Source organism: Gymnoscopelus microlampas, assembly GCF_963454915.1.
Source record: "Gymnoscopelus microlampas genome assembly, chromosome: 7".
In the NCBI taxonomy this organism is placed as follows: domain Eukaryota; kingdom Metazoa; phylum Chordata; class Actinopteri; order Myctophiformes; family Myctophidae; genus Gymnoscopelus; species Gymnoscopelus microlampas.
In genome coordinates, this window is record NC_139944.1 from 34,027,732 (window position 1) to 34,044,755 (window position 17,024).

Consider the following 17,024-nt stretch of genomic DNA (forward strand, 5'->3'; position numbering starts at 1 on the left):
GGTTAACAAGACCAAGTTGTGACTATAAATAATAACTACATTGGATCCACTGGAACACATGCAGGTTAATTTCTCCATTTTCTGAAAAGTAACTGTTGGAGATGCAAGGTTTCCAGCTGACAGCGTCTACATGGGGATTGTAATATGTCAGACCAACACGTTTTGGAACTACAGCTCATAGAGCTATGTTCCTGAAAACTTATATTCTGAGAAAAGGGGAGCTTCAAAGTTTTAAACTGGATTTTCAAAAATTCTCAGCTCAAAATACATCTTTGGAAAAATAAGTGTACGCTTTAATTGATGTATTATAATACTTCAAATGTGAGCTCTCATTTGTGGGTCAATTTAGACTTTTTAAATGGTCTGCGTTTCTTCAGTGCCTTTAAGCAAAAAACACTTTAGAATGTGCAGACACTTTAATTAGCATCTGTACCAGTGGTCCTTGAGGGGGTTCCAGGTGGTCCCCAGCTAAATGATGGAGAGTTGGTAACCAAATGGACCCTTATATTGTAGACCTTTAACTCTTGAGAGCGTAAAATGAAACCAAATGGACCCTTACGGGTCCATTTGGTTTCATTTTACGCTCTCAAGAGTTTAAATGATTGTTAAACATCTGCATTACTTAATTAAAGAACTGTTATTTTGATCGTTTGCCTGTAATCTCTCCTATGGTACAACATCAATACAGCATGGAACTGTGGACAAAATCTTATCCAACAACAACAAAATATTCAAAGTCTTGTGGGTCTGAGAGGCTTAAATCTCATCAAATGGTGGTTCCGCGGCTTAAATGCAGAATAAATAATGGACCTCGATATGAAAACGGTTGAAAACCAATGACCTATACAAACACAATTGACCCATGGTCAGGGGAGGGAAGCCGGGGCGGTAAGTTTGACGGGCTGGAGCGGCACCTTTCAGCAGGGACTGCTGGGCGGGAGGAGTATAGGATGGCGGCTCTCCTCCCAGTGGGGGCTTTTATGCTGTTGTCATCCCCCCCCCCTCTCTCTCTCCCCCTTTCTTGTCTCTATCACACTCACTGCCACTATCAGAAGTAAAGCAGAATGCCGACTTTTACTGTAACATTACTGCATGTTTTGAGCTGTCCTGTAAAATGTGTGTACATATATCATACCCAGCCTTTATTGGCCCTGGATAAGGGAAGTGATAAATGACCAAGAGGGTGATATGACATTTTTATTTCAGCCTATAGGGAATATGCGCACTCGCTATAGAAAGAATTGAAATCAGAAGGAACGTAAATCAGGCTAACGAACATACCAACATACCAAACAGAATTGCTGTAGGTGGTGTGGTAGAGTTCCTGAAGAAGAGAACACTGGAGTTTATCTGGGCATAAGAGTTTTCATTATCTGATAAATGCCATTTTTTAAACCGGTACAACTCTCTATAAAGACAAATAAAAATCTCATCTGACACTGATAAAGTAAAGGAAAGTTACCCAAGGCAGATATGAAATTGTACGGCATAAATTTCCACTATTAGAGGATAGGATATTGTTGCTGTCGGGCAGAAACCCCATACGTATTTCACCTTCTTAGTTTTTTTCGTAAATTAATGCCCTCGTTCGGCGTACAAGAGTGTGTCGCAAAAGCAGTGAAAATAGCATATCTAAAAGCTCACAACACGTCACAATGCAATGTGTTGTGAGCTTGTATTGTAGAACTGACGTTTTCATTGGAACACAGGTTTTCTTTCCATTTCCTCATACCGGTTTTGGACATACAAGGTTTCTACTGGAAAGAGACGATATGACAGACAAGCCTTGCCTCACCATGCACATCGGCTGATGCTCAGCTAATTCTTGCCTGGAACATGCTGGTTGACCTTCATTTACTCCCTAGTGTGGCCCTTATGAGTATGCTAGTAGCAGGGTTGCTAGAAGATATTGCAATCTTGCAAAAAAATAGGACCAGAATGTCCCCATTAGTCCAGCAAACTGAAATGTTCCCTGACACATTGACTGGCACCAAAATCTTCCATGGCGGAAAATCTGCCGGGCACAAAGGAACGGAAACACAGAGCTGAAAAAACGTCTAACGACCACAGTAAATGCTGCGTACCAAAAGGGTGAGGGCCCATCAGCAGCACCTATCTCAGCAAAGACAGGTGGTTGTTGTGGCTGGAATTCCAGCATTTTGTTAATATTTTATCAGAAAATCTATGTATTTCCCATTTTTCCACATTAGGAGTGACACATGCAAACACACATACAATATAGGTGCACACTCAAACACCCACACACTCAGGGGTCATCGCCATGGTGGTCATGGTGGACATTTTTGTCAAAATTCCATTTTCGCCACAGACATAGACAAAATGACTGGACAATAACATTTCCAGAAACACATAAAGAGCTAACCCTGGGGGCGCCCGCTGGCCTAGCGGTCCAGGCACATGCCACATATGCTGATAATTGAGCTTGACAGCATGTCGCAAGTTCGACTCCCTTTGCTGTGTGTCACCCCCCCCCCATCTCCCTCCCCATTTCCTGTCAGCCCACTATCCTATCAATAAAGGCAGAAAAAGCCCCAAAAAATATCTTTAAAAAAAGACCCTGAATGACCGTAACAGGTCTGTAACTCAGATCTGTAACTCATATAGTGTACAAATGGAACCAGACTTGTGCACACTCAGAGTTATATGGGGGTCCTTGCAAATAAAACATTTGAGAACCACTACTATAGTTGGACTCCTAATGTGCCATAGTGTCATAGTAAATCACTGTCATACATACAGTATTCTGAAGAAAACCTGGAGACTGACATTCAGTAATTGGGTCTTATGATCAAAACATTATCTTAATTATATATGGTGTGTAAAAAATGTAATAACAAAATTGCCATGGACAAGGACAAGTCTTTGCCATGGACACGGACATATTGATGACCTCTGCACACACTGCACATAGTAGTTATTATATTCATATCATATATTCATTTCATGGGGTGGTCTGCTCACCATCGTAGGTGCCACTCTCCAGCAGCAGACCGCTCTCCTCCAGGATCCTGAAGTCTCCAACACTGATGAAGTTGTAGTCCACTCCTGGCACCTCGCCCTCTCTAGGCAGCCGTGTGGTGCCTGTAGCCAGAACACAACAAAAACACCAGATTGAGTTCAAAGGAACATGTTACACAAGACTGCCTGGTTATTTTCAATGTTTGGACTCAAATTCCTCACCACGAAGCCACTCGTTACAGGGAAGTGTTGAGGCCTGTTTAACAGGGTGATCAATGTGTGTGAGTACATCAATAAATGAGGGAAAAACTGCTCACAAAATGTGTTTAGATAAGACAGGATTCATTATACTGCTGTAGGTCAGATCCACACATTCCTTTAGCAGACCAGAAAGCTGTAGCAGATAAATGCCAATCAGCACAAATTGATTGTGATTCACCTCATGCTGTGATAAAACCTTGATATCCTGGGGCACCAATCTATGGCCAATGGCCTAGTGGTTGAGGCGCATACCACATAGGCTCTAATCAGTGGTGGAAAGTAAGTAAGTACATGTACTTAAGTGCTGTATTTAAGAACAATTTTGAGTTAATTTTTACCTTACTAGAGTATTTCCAATTTGCAATACTTTGACTTCTACTCCAAATCTCAGCGGCAAATATTGCACTTTTACTCCACTACAATTATTTGAAAACTTTAGTTACTAGTTACTTTGCAGATATAAATGACTATATTATAAAATATACATTAACCACTTTAGCCCTATTTTATACATAGGCTATTTGAAAATAGCCGATCTACAAGCTCACAAGGCGTCGCATCGTGACGCGTTGTGAGCTTATGCTATTTTCAAACATTTAGTACTTTTACTTTTGGTACTTTAAGTATATTTTGATGCCAATATTTTTGTACTTTTACTCAAGTAACATTTTGAACAGGCCTTTTACTTATTATTGCTACTTTTACTTAAAATATCTGAGTACTTCTCCCACCACTGGCTCTAATGCAGCCTGCAGCTCCAGTGATCATGTCCAACCCAGATTTGGCACAAACAAGGAGTTGAACTCGTTCTCCTGCTATGCAACAAAAATGTGGAATGCCCTACCAAAAATTGTGAAGGAGTGTAAAAACCCTACTCACTTTCAAAACTGCCCTAAAAAAATACCTTCAGGAGGCTGCAATTCCAAACACTAAACTGTTTATATGGTGGTTCTGCATAGTAGTGTTTATCTGTCTGTTTTTTAATGTCTCCATGAATTGAGTATGTGAGGATCTCATTTGAAACAAGCCATTGCGGCTTTCATGAGCGATCCATTTTAGTTGACCTTGTATTGTAAAATGTACTTCCATTTTTTTTGCAACCTTCTAAATAAAGTATTCAATAAATCAAACATAGCAAGTCGCGGGCAACAACTCCCGAGCCCGCCGGCCATTGCTGCGTGTCACTCCCTGTCTCTCTCTCCATGTTTCCTGTCCTATCTTCAATGTACTATCCAAAATAATGGCAAAAAAGCCCCCCCCCCCAAAAAAACTTCATATCCTGATGCGAGTGCCCAATTTTAAAACGTATGCCACGGTTAATTTGATCTGAAGACCACCATGTCATCAAAACATAGAATCCACTAGACCTTCTTTAAAGTTTTAGGCTCAGCACATGTGACCGTTCCCCAGCAATCAGTAAAACAGCACACTTTCCTTCAGCCTTGTTAGACACGTGTAGAGTGTGTGACGAGGAGCAGTGGATCTGCTTTGTGCCTCGCCCTTGAGATGGAGCGATGGCCTTTATAAGTCACACACGTTTTCTTTTTCTTTTGCCAGCACAGCTGCAGTTTCTCTTAAATTGGGTTTGGATGACACCCGAGACCCCTTTACTAATATAAAAAAAGAAGCAATCTGAGGGAGAAAAAGGAACTTAAGAGGAGCATTTCCTCGGTGTGCACCTTGATATTGCGCTTTGCGTAACCAGAAGCGGTTGACACCGTGATTGTGTGCGTGGGAGTGCATAAGCATCAGTATTTCACTCATTACCAACGTGTCTGCCTGCTGACGCTGGCTGGCTTCGGTATTCCTGTATAATGTCCCCCCATAGTCCAATTAGTTCGGGCCACCGTTATGTACCTGTCGCCTTATATCCTAACAGCGTCACCGGGGCTGTCACTTCACTACAGAAACACCGTGAGCCCATTCTTATTGCCGAACGCTTGTTGGAAAATATAATGACGCTGAGCCGGGCTTTGAGGATGTCGTAGAGAGAAAATCATTTTCTTAAAAAAAAAAAAAACTCTTATCATACTTTCAGTCAGTTAAGATTTCATAGATAGTTCAAAGGAAACTAGGTTGAGGAGGATTTTCAGGCAAACTGTTGATGTCGGGGAAACGCAGATAGCGTGTAACTAATTAAACGACAAGGACGGTGGATATGAGGGAGATTCTGTTGCGTTCTTCTGTTTGAATGCAACATCAATGATATTTATCAAAGAGGAAGTGGTTAGTCTAGTGTTTGTAATAGTGTTTGTGATGAAAACTCATACAGTTCTACTTACAGTATTACTGTACACTATGACCAAACATACTGTATACTTATAGATCAAGCTAGATCTGATTGACATTTTCATCAGATCAAGCATTTACAAGTACCGTGGAGAGACTGAGACAGCCTATACATTTAACATGGCGGTTTTCAGTGTAACTTCATGTTGGCACTACAAATGGGGTTTGGCTTTATGTCCATGGCTATGTAGTCAAGTTATTCTATACTAATCAGTATCCACAATCAATCCACACACAGTGTTAATTCAACTCTGACAGTGTAAAAGTGGATTGAAATGGGTCCATTTACATTTTCAGAGGTATAACCCTGATAATCTGACTGTGTACTCTGAATTATTACTTTATCAACTGTTACTTCAGCTCATGTTCAAGTACAGCACTCATGGAGACACATTTTTCATAAACATCTAGACCACCATGTACTTTTCTCAGTAAGGACTAGTATAACTAATTACATAACATTTCAGTAATAATATTACAGTTACCCTTCCCCAAAAAGTACCATGCTACAATTATACATGGCCCTTGGTGGAACTGCACCAGTGGTGGAAAAAGTACTCACAGTGGTGGAAAAAGTACTCACATGTTTTACTTAAGTAAAAGTATCAATACTGCAATGTAGACATAAAGTATGGAGTAAAAGTACAATTTGTTCCTCTCAGATGTAGTGTAGTAGAAGTAAAAGTGCAGAAAATTGGAAATACTCAAGTAAAAGTAGAAATACCAAAACATTTTACTTAAGTACAGTACTTGAGTAAATGTACTTAGTTACTTTACACCATTGCACGCAGCCACCGTCATTATTAGGATTTATCTGTGACTCTCACATCTGTTACATTCCCACATCCCACAGCTATGGCTTTCAAAACAACACAACACATTTAATCCATGTAGTGATTAAGAAAACAATACCACGAGAAAAAACACATTGATCTCTTATCTCTTATCCTTTAGTACAGGGGTCTTCAACAGGGGGTCCGGGACCCCTAGGGGGTCCTCAGAGTTACTACAGGGGGTCCGCCAAATTTTTGTGTGATGATTTTTTTTTTTACCTTAACCACCCTAACATCCCTTTTCTGAGGAGAACTTGAGCCAAAAATAGCCGATCTACAAGCTCACGACGCCTCGCAGCGCGAGGCGCTGTGAGCTTGTAGATCGGCTATTTTTGGCAAAGAGGTATAGGTGTAGAGGGGAAAAAAGAGCAGACCAAGTAAACAAAAAAAAAGTTAATCTGAAAAACAATTTTATACAATATAGAGGGGGTCCCTGCTTCATCGCTCTCTCAGCCAGGGGGTCCTTGGGCTGAAAACGTTGAAGACCCCTGCTTTAGTACTGTCAGATGTTTCATGCATGTCTCTGCCAGGCCGAAGGCATGGCAAGAGAGTATGTTTTGCACCCTGTCCGTCCGTCCTTCTGTCTGTGAACAGCTAATCTCCAGCACCGTTGGCCTGATCGCAGCGAAACTTTGCACACACTCTCCCTGGATGCCAATTCCGAACCTCTGCCCCAATGGGCCTGTTATAGCGCCACCAGGTGGCCGATTCTACCTGACCTGGCTCCGAGGAGCACTTTTTCTAGTCAATTCTATTTTTTTGGAGTAGACAATTATTTGTATTCCTTTTTTTCTCCCAAGACTTTATGCCAATGAATTTGTCTCACTGCTTGCCACTGCTGTTGTACCATACTGGCTCACCTGGCAGTGAGGAGCCTCCACTAGGAGGACGTAGAGCCTCCGTCCCACTCCTCCCGTTGAACATTCCCCACTAGTAACCGGTGGTTAGTAACCAGTAAATCTGTGGTTAATAATAAGTAGATACATTGGAAATAGTCCAGTAAAGTAAAAGTACCTCAAAATTTGACTTAAGTACAGTAAATGTACTTAGTTATTTCCACCACTGCTAATACCACGTATAATCAAATTTTTTTTTTTACGTATAATCAAAATTAAAAAAATATGTTCAAGCATGCAGTGTATACTGTATGTGCCGGCACATGCTTTGAATGTGTACATGTACTGTACATATATGGAGTTACATTTGTGTCTTTATTAACCAAACAAAATAAAAACATTCGAGAGAGAAAAAATATAAACAGAGCAAAGAATAGTTTTGAATGAAAACAAAATAAAACAGCAAGCAAAAAAATATAATTAGTAAGCAAAGGAAATTATATAAACAGAACAAAAACTTTTTTTTCATTAAAACAAATTAAAAACGCAATCAAAAAAAATATTTGCAAGCAAAAAAATATAAGATCTGAAAGAAAAGAAAAAATAATTGAAAACAACTTTTAAAATTCAAGATTAAAAAAATAAGGAAAAATTGTTTAAACTACATAAAACAAAATACTTAGTAAAATGTTTGGGTAATAAAATGTGTTGTGCTAAATAAAATGTTTTTAATGTTTTTTTTTCCTTGTTTGCCAATGAAAGTTTTTTTTTTCTGATTGCAAAACGTCTTCTCTCTCAAAACCTAAGTCTTTGGTCTCGATTTTTTTTTTCTCTCTCTCGGATTTTTTTGTGTGAGGGGTTGAAGTTCAGAAGGCGTGTCCTACGCTGAAAAGATGTAAGACACCTCTCCATTGGTCACTCGGAGTCTGAGTGACAGCTTGACAACTTCCTTAACCTCCCCCCTCCCCCGGCCAACAACAACATTCTACTCCTGTCCACTACATTTCTCCAGCTGTGGCAGATTTTTGTGGTGCGACACTTTGGCAGATAGTCAGTGCGTAAGTATTTTAACTTCCCTCCTTTTCACCTTTTCACATATTAGGCCTATGGCGACTTTATTTAATTGAATTATATAAGATAGTAATTTAAAATACATAATTGTGCTGCTAGTGGCCGTTACTCCGTGACTCGCGCGTCCAACGCCTATTGCCAGCCTGCAGCATGTCGTTGCATGTGTATTATGTAGCTACTCCAGTTACCAGGTCAATCATCTATAACGTTAGTTCATGCTCTTATTGTGATGTGCTGCAATTATTTTAGCGTTGTTTGATGCAACTATTATCATTGAGTAAATGAAAAGTGCAGCTTAGTGTGCTAGGCTCTCAACTACGACGCATCCAAACAGGTACATTCTGACGTTTGCGTAACTGTTTATATATTGACATAATTGTTGTTCTGGGAACCCAAATGAGTATGAAACTTAAGCCAGGGGTCTTCAACGCTTTTCAGGCCAAGGACCCCTAGCTCAGAGAGAGATGAAGCAGGGCCCCAATACATAGTGTATAAAATGAAGATTAAACTTGTTCATATCTAACTATATAAATGGCGAGCAACTTCCGCACCCTCGGTGGTGACACCCCACAGCTCTGTTATCGACTAAACAACGCACCGCCAGACCACATGTCGCCTACTGACTCGCCACGCCGGCCGCGCTGAATTTACGCCTCGCGTAGGGGACATCTCACTGCTCACTACACCGTTTCCACCGCGCAACATAATTAATTGTACTCACCAAATGTCGGACAAAACGGAAGGGGAGCCCGCTTCGTACCGTTTACCGTGCGCACGCCCTCATCACCACAACAGCAGCCAGCCGCTGCGGGTTTTTTTTCCTTTTTTTCAAAACTTTTTTTTTGGTCACCATTTTCTCCAGGCACCATTTCTGGTGTAACGTCGGGTGTTTCTTTTCACCAGCCAATCACCTTTCACGTTGCCACGTCCGTTGCCACGTCGCGCTGACGTACGCTAAACAAGCGCTGCCGTGCGCACAATGCAAACGAGCCCAAAGGCGCGCAAAAATAAGCCGCGCATTGCTTAGACACAAAGTCAGACCTGGCAACGCAGCCTACGCCAATCATGTGTGAGAGATCTACAAGCTATGGGCCAGAGACGCCACCGTATCTTAGCAACAACTACAGCGCTCACTCTCATTGGTCGTGTCACGCTAACAGCAGTCTCCAGACAATGGCATCGCAGACAGCTTGCTGTTACTGCTGTAGCCATCACAGGCAGTTGCAGCACGACGGACAGGGCGCTGTGATAGCTGCCATGTCGCTAACGCTAACCTGGTTGTCATGCCTGCAGCGGCTGTGCAATCACTTTGTCAACAATGCACGTTCGTGTGGTGAATGTCTATATTGCTGCTCAGTTCGTCCATTGTAGATGGTGTATGTTTGTGTGTGTCTTCTGGAGAACTATTTAGCTCCACAGCAACTACAGTAACTAACGTAATGGCAGGACCGCCCCGTGCAAGGCATGTTAGGCTGCATTATGGTCATGTAGTAATTTCAGATAATTTCGCTCCGATTAGAGCAGTGTCTATCAACCCTTTCACGCCGCCCCCCCCCCCAAATACACGTACTTGATCTGGGCCCCCCCCATTCTGTTTGACTCCGTTCCACAAGTAAATATTGTGAAAATAGCCGATCTACAAGCTCGAAACGCCTCACGTTGACAGGCTTTGTAAGCTTGGAGATCAGCTATTTCCTACATGATTGCCTCTTTCTTACATTCTTTGCCAATGTGGCCCATGTTTTCATAGCATAGTTTATTGACTACTTCTGTTGCAGAAATGGCCATTTCCTTTACTTTCGGTTTTTTATTGTCTCCGCCAGGCCGAAAGGCATGGCGCAAGACTATGTTTCACCCCCTGTCCGTCCGTCTGTGATAGCTAATCTCTCACATCGTTGACTTGATCGCAGGAAAATAACAGCCCGATGTGGACAGTCAGTGAGAGCTGGATAAACGACGTAAAATGTGTCAAAAGGAGTCTGTACGGCTGTCGATAAATGAACACATGACGTCGGTGGGAGAGGAGATATTGTGTCTTTTGGACAAACTGCAGCGTGGTGCTGATGTTTGTTGTGTGAAGCAGCTTAATGTCAGAGTGTTTGGCTTGGAGCGCCTCAGTGCGGCTGCAGAGTTCATGTGCAACCTCTTCCAGAGAGACACAGAGACACTAGAAACTCTGCTGGGGAAAAAAAACACTGCTGGGCATTGACTTTCCTATGGACATTGATCTACACACTGCAGGTATATCTGCTACACACACAACATCAAACTACACACTGCAGGTATGATGCAGCGTTTGCATTACAGCCAGCATGCCAGCGTAGTTCCCATATGGTTTCAAGGTGGGCTAAACCATATGGACCCCATGTCAGCAATGTCAGCGGCATCCACTTCAGTCCCAACTGCGATGCCCATGCAGGCTATAAGTAGCTTCTACCTGGCCCTTAGGTGGGCCCCAACTAGCCATGTTTATGTGGGACCAAGGCGGGTCCTAACTGGGTTTGCCCATGCAGGCTTTAACTGGGTTCTACCTGGGCCCTAGCTGTACCCTAACCAACCACAGTGCAGTGCCCATCGCTCCAATTGTTGTGACGTCAGGGCTCTCAATACTGCACATTGGTGGAGGAGGAGGGTCCGCAGGGCGACCGCACACATCGCTGAACCAATGGTAGCCCACGGATGTTTCCTCTGTGGATTTACAATCTGCCCCTCTATGCCACATATCATCCGCACTACAGGGTCTTCACTGACCGAGCCACGGCCCCACTGACCCTCATGACGCTACGCCACTTAAACGTGCGGCAGCATGCGCTGGGTTGCCAGGTTTGCACAGCCTGCGCCAGAAACAAGCAACCACCTTCATGAAAAAAAAAAAAAACACCGAAATGGTCCGCAATGTTCCAGGGGTGTCCCCGCGCGTCCCAACACTCCACAGGGGGTCAGTGGACCATCAGGGGGTCCGCGGACCCCCTGTGGACCCCCTGAAACATAACAAATATTATTTCTTCAAATTTTTTCCTTTTTCAAAAAAACTTTCCCCCAGTTTCACTCCGGCGATTTGGGTCCCCCAATATACACACGGCCACGCTGGGCCCCGTGCGCGGCTGGGGTTGAGGGGGGCGTAGCCCCCCGAAACTCTAGTATTTCATAGATAGCTTCATAGACTTGTTTGACAGACACTGTCATGTTGGATTCATGTTAATGTGTATTTTCAGACATTTAACCACTTCAGCCCTCAAATAGTATTTGAGGGCTGAACTACTTAGTAAAGACCTTTCACTCTGTACTTGGTCTGCTCTTTTTTTCCCTCTACACCAAACATCTTTCCAAAAAATAGCAGATCTACAAGCTTGTAGTGCGAGGCACTGTGAGCTTGTAGATCTGCTATTTTTGGCTAAAGTTCTCTTCAGTAGTAGGGAGGGATGCTAGGTTACGGTGACGGACCCCCTGTTGAAGACCCTTGACTTAAGCATTCTATTTTGTCTCACCACACCGACGTGCTACTGTACACGGTACAGTAAAAGGGGAAACCACACCAATGTCCTAATTGACCGAAATGATAGTACCCAAGAAAAGTGTTTCTTAATCAAAATCAAAGCAGCCTAATCAAAAATATGAAAACAACACGGTACACATTCAGGCTCCTACAGCCTGTAGCCATGTATTATGGCCTCAATGACAATAACTTCTCCTTGTCTCCCTGGCAGAATGCAGAACCAACCATGCAGGCCACAGGCCCAGGTAAGGATAATTTGTTCACATTCACATACATTTGGTCACCTTGTGGTCATTGCGGGACAACAGAGACAAAATATTAAGTTGTTTTCCAGTGTTGTCCTGCGTTTGTGTGACTTGAACAATAAGAACAAATCAATGTTAAATCCAATCGATAACTGCAGAGTGGCGACAGTCTCTTTGAATGAGTGCATCTGCCAATTGTAAAAAAGTAGCATTGTTCTTCATAAATAGCCAATATTATTTAATAAAGACGGAATGCACTTGCCCATCGGGCAACCTGAAGGCAAACTCCATTTGCCTGAACGTTTTATTAACTTGCCACGGGCAGTCGGGCAACCGTTAGTGTCAACCCCTGCTTGTGTTTGCCTTACTTACTGTGAATCACTCTTAAGAGTGTCTGCTAAATGCCTAAATTGTAATTGTACATTTTAAAATGGCTGTCATAAAATTTGATGTCTGTTATTCTTTTCCTTTTGTAAGGGCTCTTGTCCTACACATGCGCACTAAACACATACCAATGCTGCTACAGCTTCATGAAGGCCTTGAGGTTTACGACCTCATCAAGAGATAGCCAATGGAGTGTTGCAGTATGTTTGTTGTTGGGGAAGATGACATGGTATGTTCAAGTGTATATTTTTTGTCTCTGCAGGCCGAAAGGCGTGTGTGTGTGCGTGCATGCATGTGTGGTTCCGTCTGTGGACAGCTAATCTCTGGCACCGTTGGCTGGATCGCAGCCAACTGTGCACGCACTCCCTGGATGGCAGAGCCGAACCTCTGCCCCAATTTTTTCACATGGGCCACAGTGTTTATATTACTCCTCCAAATTTTGTGCAAACATCATGCAAATCGTTACACATTATCTCTATAGTCAAGTGATCAAGACGGCTCCATCCGATTTTTCATATTCCATCCTTATTGGCGCATTCCCAACATTGCTGGCCCACAATAACCTACCTTACCTGGTGGAGACCTGTGCTCCGAGGAGCGCTTTTTCTAGTCTTGTATTATTTTGAATGCCTTAACATTTCCTCAAGTGCCAAGTGGTATTTTCATTGTTGGATCAAACTGTTGGGCTGTAATACTCTTTTGTTTTCTTAGGTGGACGTGCATTATATTGTGTCACACCTGGTCCCAGAAATGTCTCCACAAGGCTCGGCAAATCATGTGGAGGAGTCGAAGATCTTGGATAACTTCCAATATCTTTTACTTGAGGGTAGGTAAAACCTTCCATAAGACATTTTGATATTGGCTTAGGTCCTAAGCTAAGTCCAAGAAGTTTGGGAACCACTGGTGTAGGATCTCCTATACCTTAGGAGATCCTACACCAGTGGTTCCCAAACTTCTTGGGCTCAGGTCACCCGTGTAAATAAACTTTTCATCCACGGCACCCCTGAATTACATTGTTACTTTACAGCACCTTACATTTATGTCACATTATGGTATGTATTATTTAAATCCTCCCCCCTAAATTACAGTTTGTCACAAGGAAAACTGAGAGAATATCTGTTTCCATTACAGGACACATTGCAAATAACATTATACTTGACGTTTAACCACTTGAACCCTAGCATTCCTATTCTGAGGGGAACATTCACCAAAAATAGCAGATCTACAAGCTCACAACGCGTTGTGAGCTTGTAGATTGCTAATTTTGGTGAAGAGATTACGCACCAAGTACGGTGCACCTCAACTCCGTTTTATTAAGTGTAGAGGTTCTAAGTGTTAAACTGAAGTGATATTGATACATTCCAAACATTATCAAAGTATTTTGCGGCACCCCTGGACTTGGACCTGGGCGTCACGGCACCCACTTTGAGAAACCCTGTCCTACACTCATACAGCACATAATATGCCCAGATTTTAACCAATTTTAGAATCAGAATAGTCTTTGTCACAATGATCTTTATTGTCACGTCACAGGTTTACAGGTGTAAAACAATGGGTGAAATGTGTTTTTGTGCAAGCTCTGTAGTTTTTTGTTTATTTTCATAAAGGAAAAAGAAGTGGAGCCACTAACTAACCGGGTACAGGGCAAGCAATGTTCTCAACTGATCGTAGTGTATCTTGTCAGTAGCACAACACAATTTCATTATCTGGATATCGGACTGTCAGACAAATAATACAATCATATTTGGTCCGTTGTGTATTTTATTGGTGATTCTTGTGAATGAGTTGTTTAAGCTTTGAAACTTGTTACTTCAGATGTTGATTCTGATCTCTTGTCCTTTCTAAGATGTACAACCAGAAGATGCGGCTGAAGAAGAGAGACCCTCTGTGCCCATGGTGATGCAATGGCTGACTGGGCAGGGACACAGGCATTTGCTGGTGCCGGAGAGAAAGAAAATCAAAATAGTTGACCACAACTGTCTAGTCCACAGGCCACACTGTTTGTTATCCAATTGTTAGTGCTTGTAACACTTCCAACAGCCCACCTTGAAGATTACGAGTCTTTTAAGACCAACTTGCTTTCTGACATTAATGGTGCAAGCTTTGACAGAGTGTAACTTGTAAATAACTGTACATTGTCACTTTTTTACTCCAGTCCATTGTCAATTTTTACTTGTGTTAAGGATACAAACTTAAAAGTGAACTTGGACGATTATGAACCTAAATTGCACTGTCCTGATGTGAGGACATCATATACTATGACATTTGGATGACATCACAGCAGGAGGGGGTACATTGTTTAAAAATGTCAGCTGTGGTGTAGAAATGAAATGCAAAGAACACCCTCTTCATTTTTATAGTGTTCCAGGTCCAATTGTGTCTGCTTATTTATTTGTGTCATCACTTCCAATTTCACTTCTGTATCTTGACTGAGGTTTCTATCTTGATTGGATAAAATTGGCATCCCAACCTGAGAATGCATTTTCTGTTAGATAGCCGGAGAGACATGTTACTGAACCCTCTAAAGCAATGAGTACGATCAGAATCTAGAGCTAGAGCTATTTAACACTTAATTTAACGAAAGAAAATCACTTACCCTCCCTAACTTTTGAAATGTTTGCACCTTTCAAGGGCACTGGCAGTGTAACACTGACAGTGTAACTGTTTAAAAAAATAAATCTTTAAAATCTTTTTCACTGAAAATGTAGTTGTATGAATACATGGTGAATTGCTATCTGTTAATTTGACCTTCAAATGCAGTTTATGCTAATTATGGAAAGTCAATGTTGGATAAATACATTTCTGCTCTATTTAGGCCTTGTCTGTGTATACTGAAATGCTGGTTGAGAATGCAAAAACAAAAAGTGCTTCTGCATGCTAAGTTAGAACTGCATTTGTTAGGATTTAAGGTATTGTTGGCAGGTTGAAAATATGCATGTGGCATTTAAAGCTACAGTCCCAAATAATCTGTACTATTACCTTTTTAATTCAATGGGGCAAATGAAATCCAACCCAAGTCTACCACCAGGTTTCCCTAGGGTATGAGTTTCAGTGAGTGAGTCAGTAGTCTCTTGATGGGTATGTGGGTCCCTCACCTCTGCTCTTGTGATGCTGCCAGCGTAATTCAATAGCCTCACAGAAAACTATACCTTACCTTAACCTGACACTAACTAACCTATCATAAAAAAGTGACCCGCAGTGGATTCGAACCCTCAGGCCTTGGATGATGGATCATAAAGTAAGCGCACAATCAGACTAAACGTTTCCAAAGCAGTCTATCTGGAATGGGCCTGGCCAGTAGGCCAGTCACTTCAGCCTTGCCTTAATTAGAATAATGAATATAACATGAAATAATGTATAGCTTTATTTTATAACTTCAAGGGTTCCCAAACGTTTCAGGCTGTGACTCCCTAAAATAATCGTATTTGAACTGGGGACCCCCCAAAATAATCATACTTGAACTGGGGACCACCCACCCTGACAAGCACTTGAAATTGTAGGAATTACATTTAGTTTTACTCGGTTCCACAGATAAATATTGTGAAAATAGCCAAACTACAAGCGCACTGCGCACAATGCCTTAAGAAGGTCTTAAAAGTCATTAAATTGTCACTTAAAAATATGTTACCCTGTATACACTTGGTATGTATAGGTTGGTTTGTTTACTGTTGAGAGAGAAAACGATGTTGCCCATTAAGCTAATCTGGGGACCGCCTCTGAGGGTCCCGGTCCCAAGTTTGGGAACCACTGGCCTACTATAACAATAACAACAATACAACAATTTTAAATACAGATCACAAACTGTAAGTAGAACAGAAACCTAGCATTAGGGAATCATCTGAATTGCTAATAGCCTAAAATGCTCAATAGTGTAGCGCCCAGAGTTGGGATGGAGCTCTGACCTCAGTCCCAGAGGACCACAATGGAAACAAGCCTTTGTGTGTTATCCTTATAACATCATTGTAAAAATCGTACCTCTGTATCCTACTGTTAATAAAGTATTCCATAAATCTGTTTACTCAAACTGTTTACTGTACATATATTTATGTTTTGTTTTTATGATGTTTTGCATAGTAGTGTATTGTCTGTCATAAATGTCTCTATGAATTCAGTAGGAAGGACCCTAATGGAAACAAGTCATAGGCTTTCTTGGGTTTAAATCCTCTTAGCTGACCTTGCATTAAACTGTACTTTCATGTTTGTTTGTTTTTTTTGGCAAACTGCTAATATTTCAATCAATCAAAAAACAGTGCTCCATCCCTGCATTCAACAAACTACATAAGGAAGGGAGGCGCTGTCACTCAGACTCCGAGTGACCAATGGAGAGGTGTCTTACATCTTTTCAGCGTAGGACACGCCTTCTGAACTTCAACCCCTCACACAAAAAAATCAGAGAGAGAGAAAAAAAGAATCGAGACCAAAGACTTAGGTTTTGAGAGAGAAGACGTTTTGCAATCAGAAAAAAAAAACTTTCATTGGCAAACAAGGAAAAAAAACATTAAAAACATGTTATTTAGCACAACACATTTTATTACCCAAACATTTTACTAAGTATTTTGTTTTATGTAGTTTAAACAGTTTTCCTTATTTTTTTACTCTTGAATTTTAAAAGTTTTGTTCTCTATTATTT

General features: G+C 41.7%; 2 protein-coding genes across 4 annotated transcripts in view; one reads left to right on the forward strand and one right to left on the reverse strand.

The window, feature by feature from the left end:
- magi3b (membrane associated guanylate kinase, WW and PDZ domain containing 3b) overlaps positions 1-17,024 on the reverse strand; it is a 305,615-nt gene that overhangs the window by 89,144 nt on the left and 199,447 nt on the right. For all 3 annotated transcript variants that reach the window (XM_084062094.1, XM_084062095.1, XM_084062093.1), the window contains exon 3: positions 2,983-3,102. In XM_084062094.1, the coding sequence (XP_083918220.1) occupies positions 2,983-3,102 (120 nt within the window). The remainder of the gene's footprint in view (positions 1-2,982; positions 3,103-17,024) is intronic.
- On the forward strand, positions 8,204-16,016 carry LOC311048800 (uncharacterized protein). Its single transcript, XM_084062096.1, has 5 exons — positions 8,204-8,256; positions 11,977-12,010; positions 12,488-12,623; positions 13,106-13,220; positions 14,241-16,016. The coding sequence occupies exons 2-5, from the start codon at positions 11,992-11,994 to the stop codon at positions 14,292-14,294; spliced, it is 324 nt and encodes a 107-aa protein (XP_083918222.1). The 5' UTR covers positions 8,204-8,256; positions 11,977-11,991; the 3' UTR covers positions 14,295-16,016.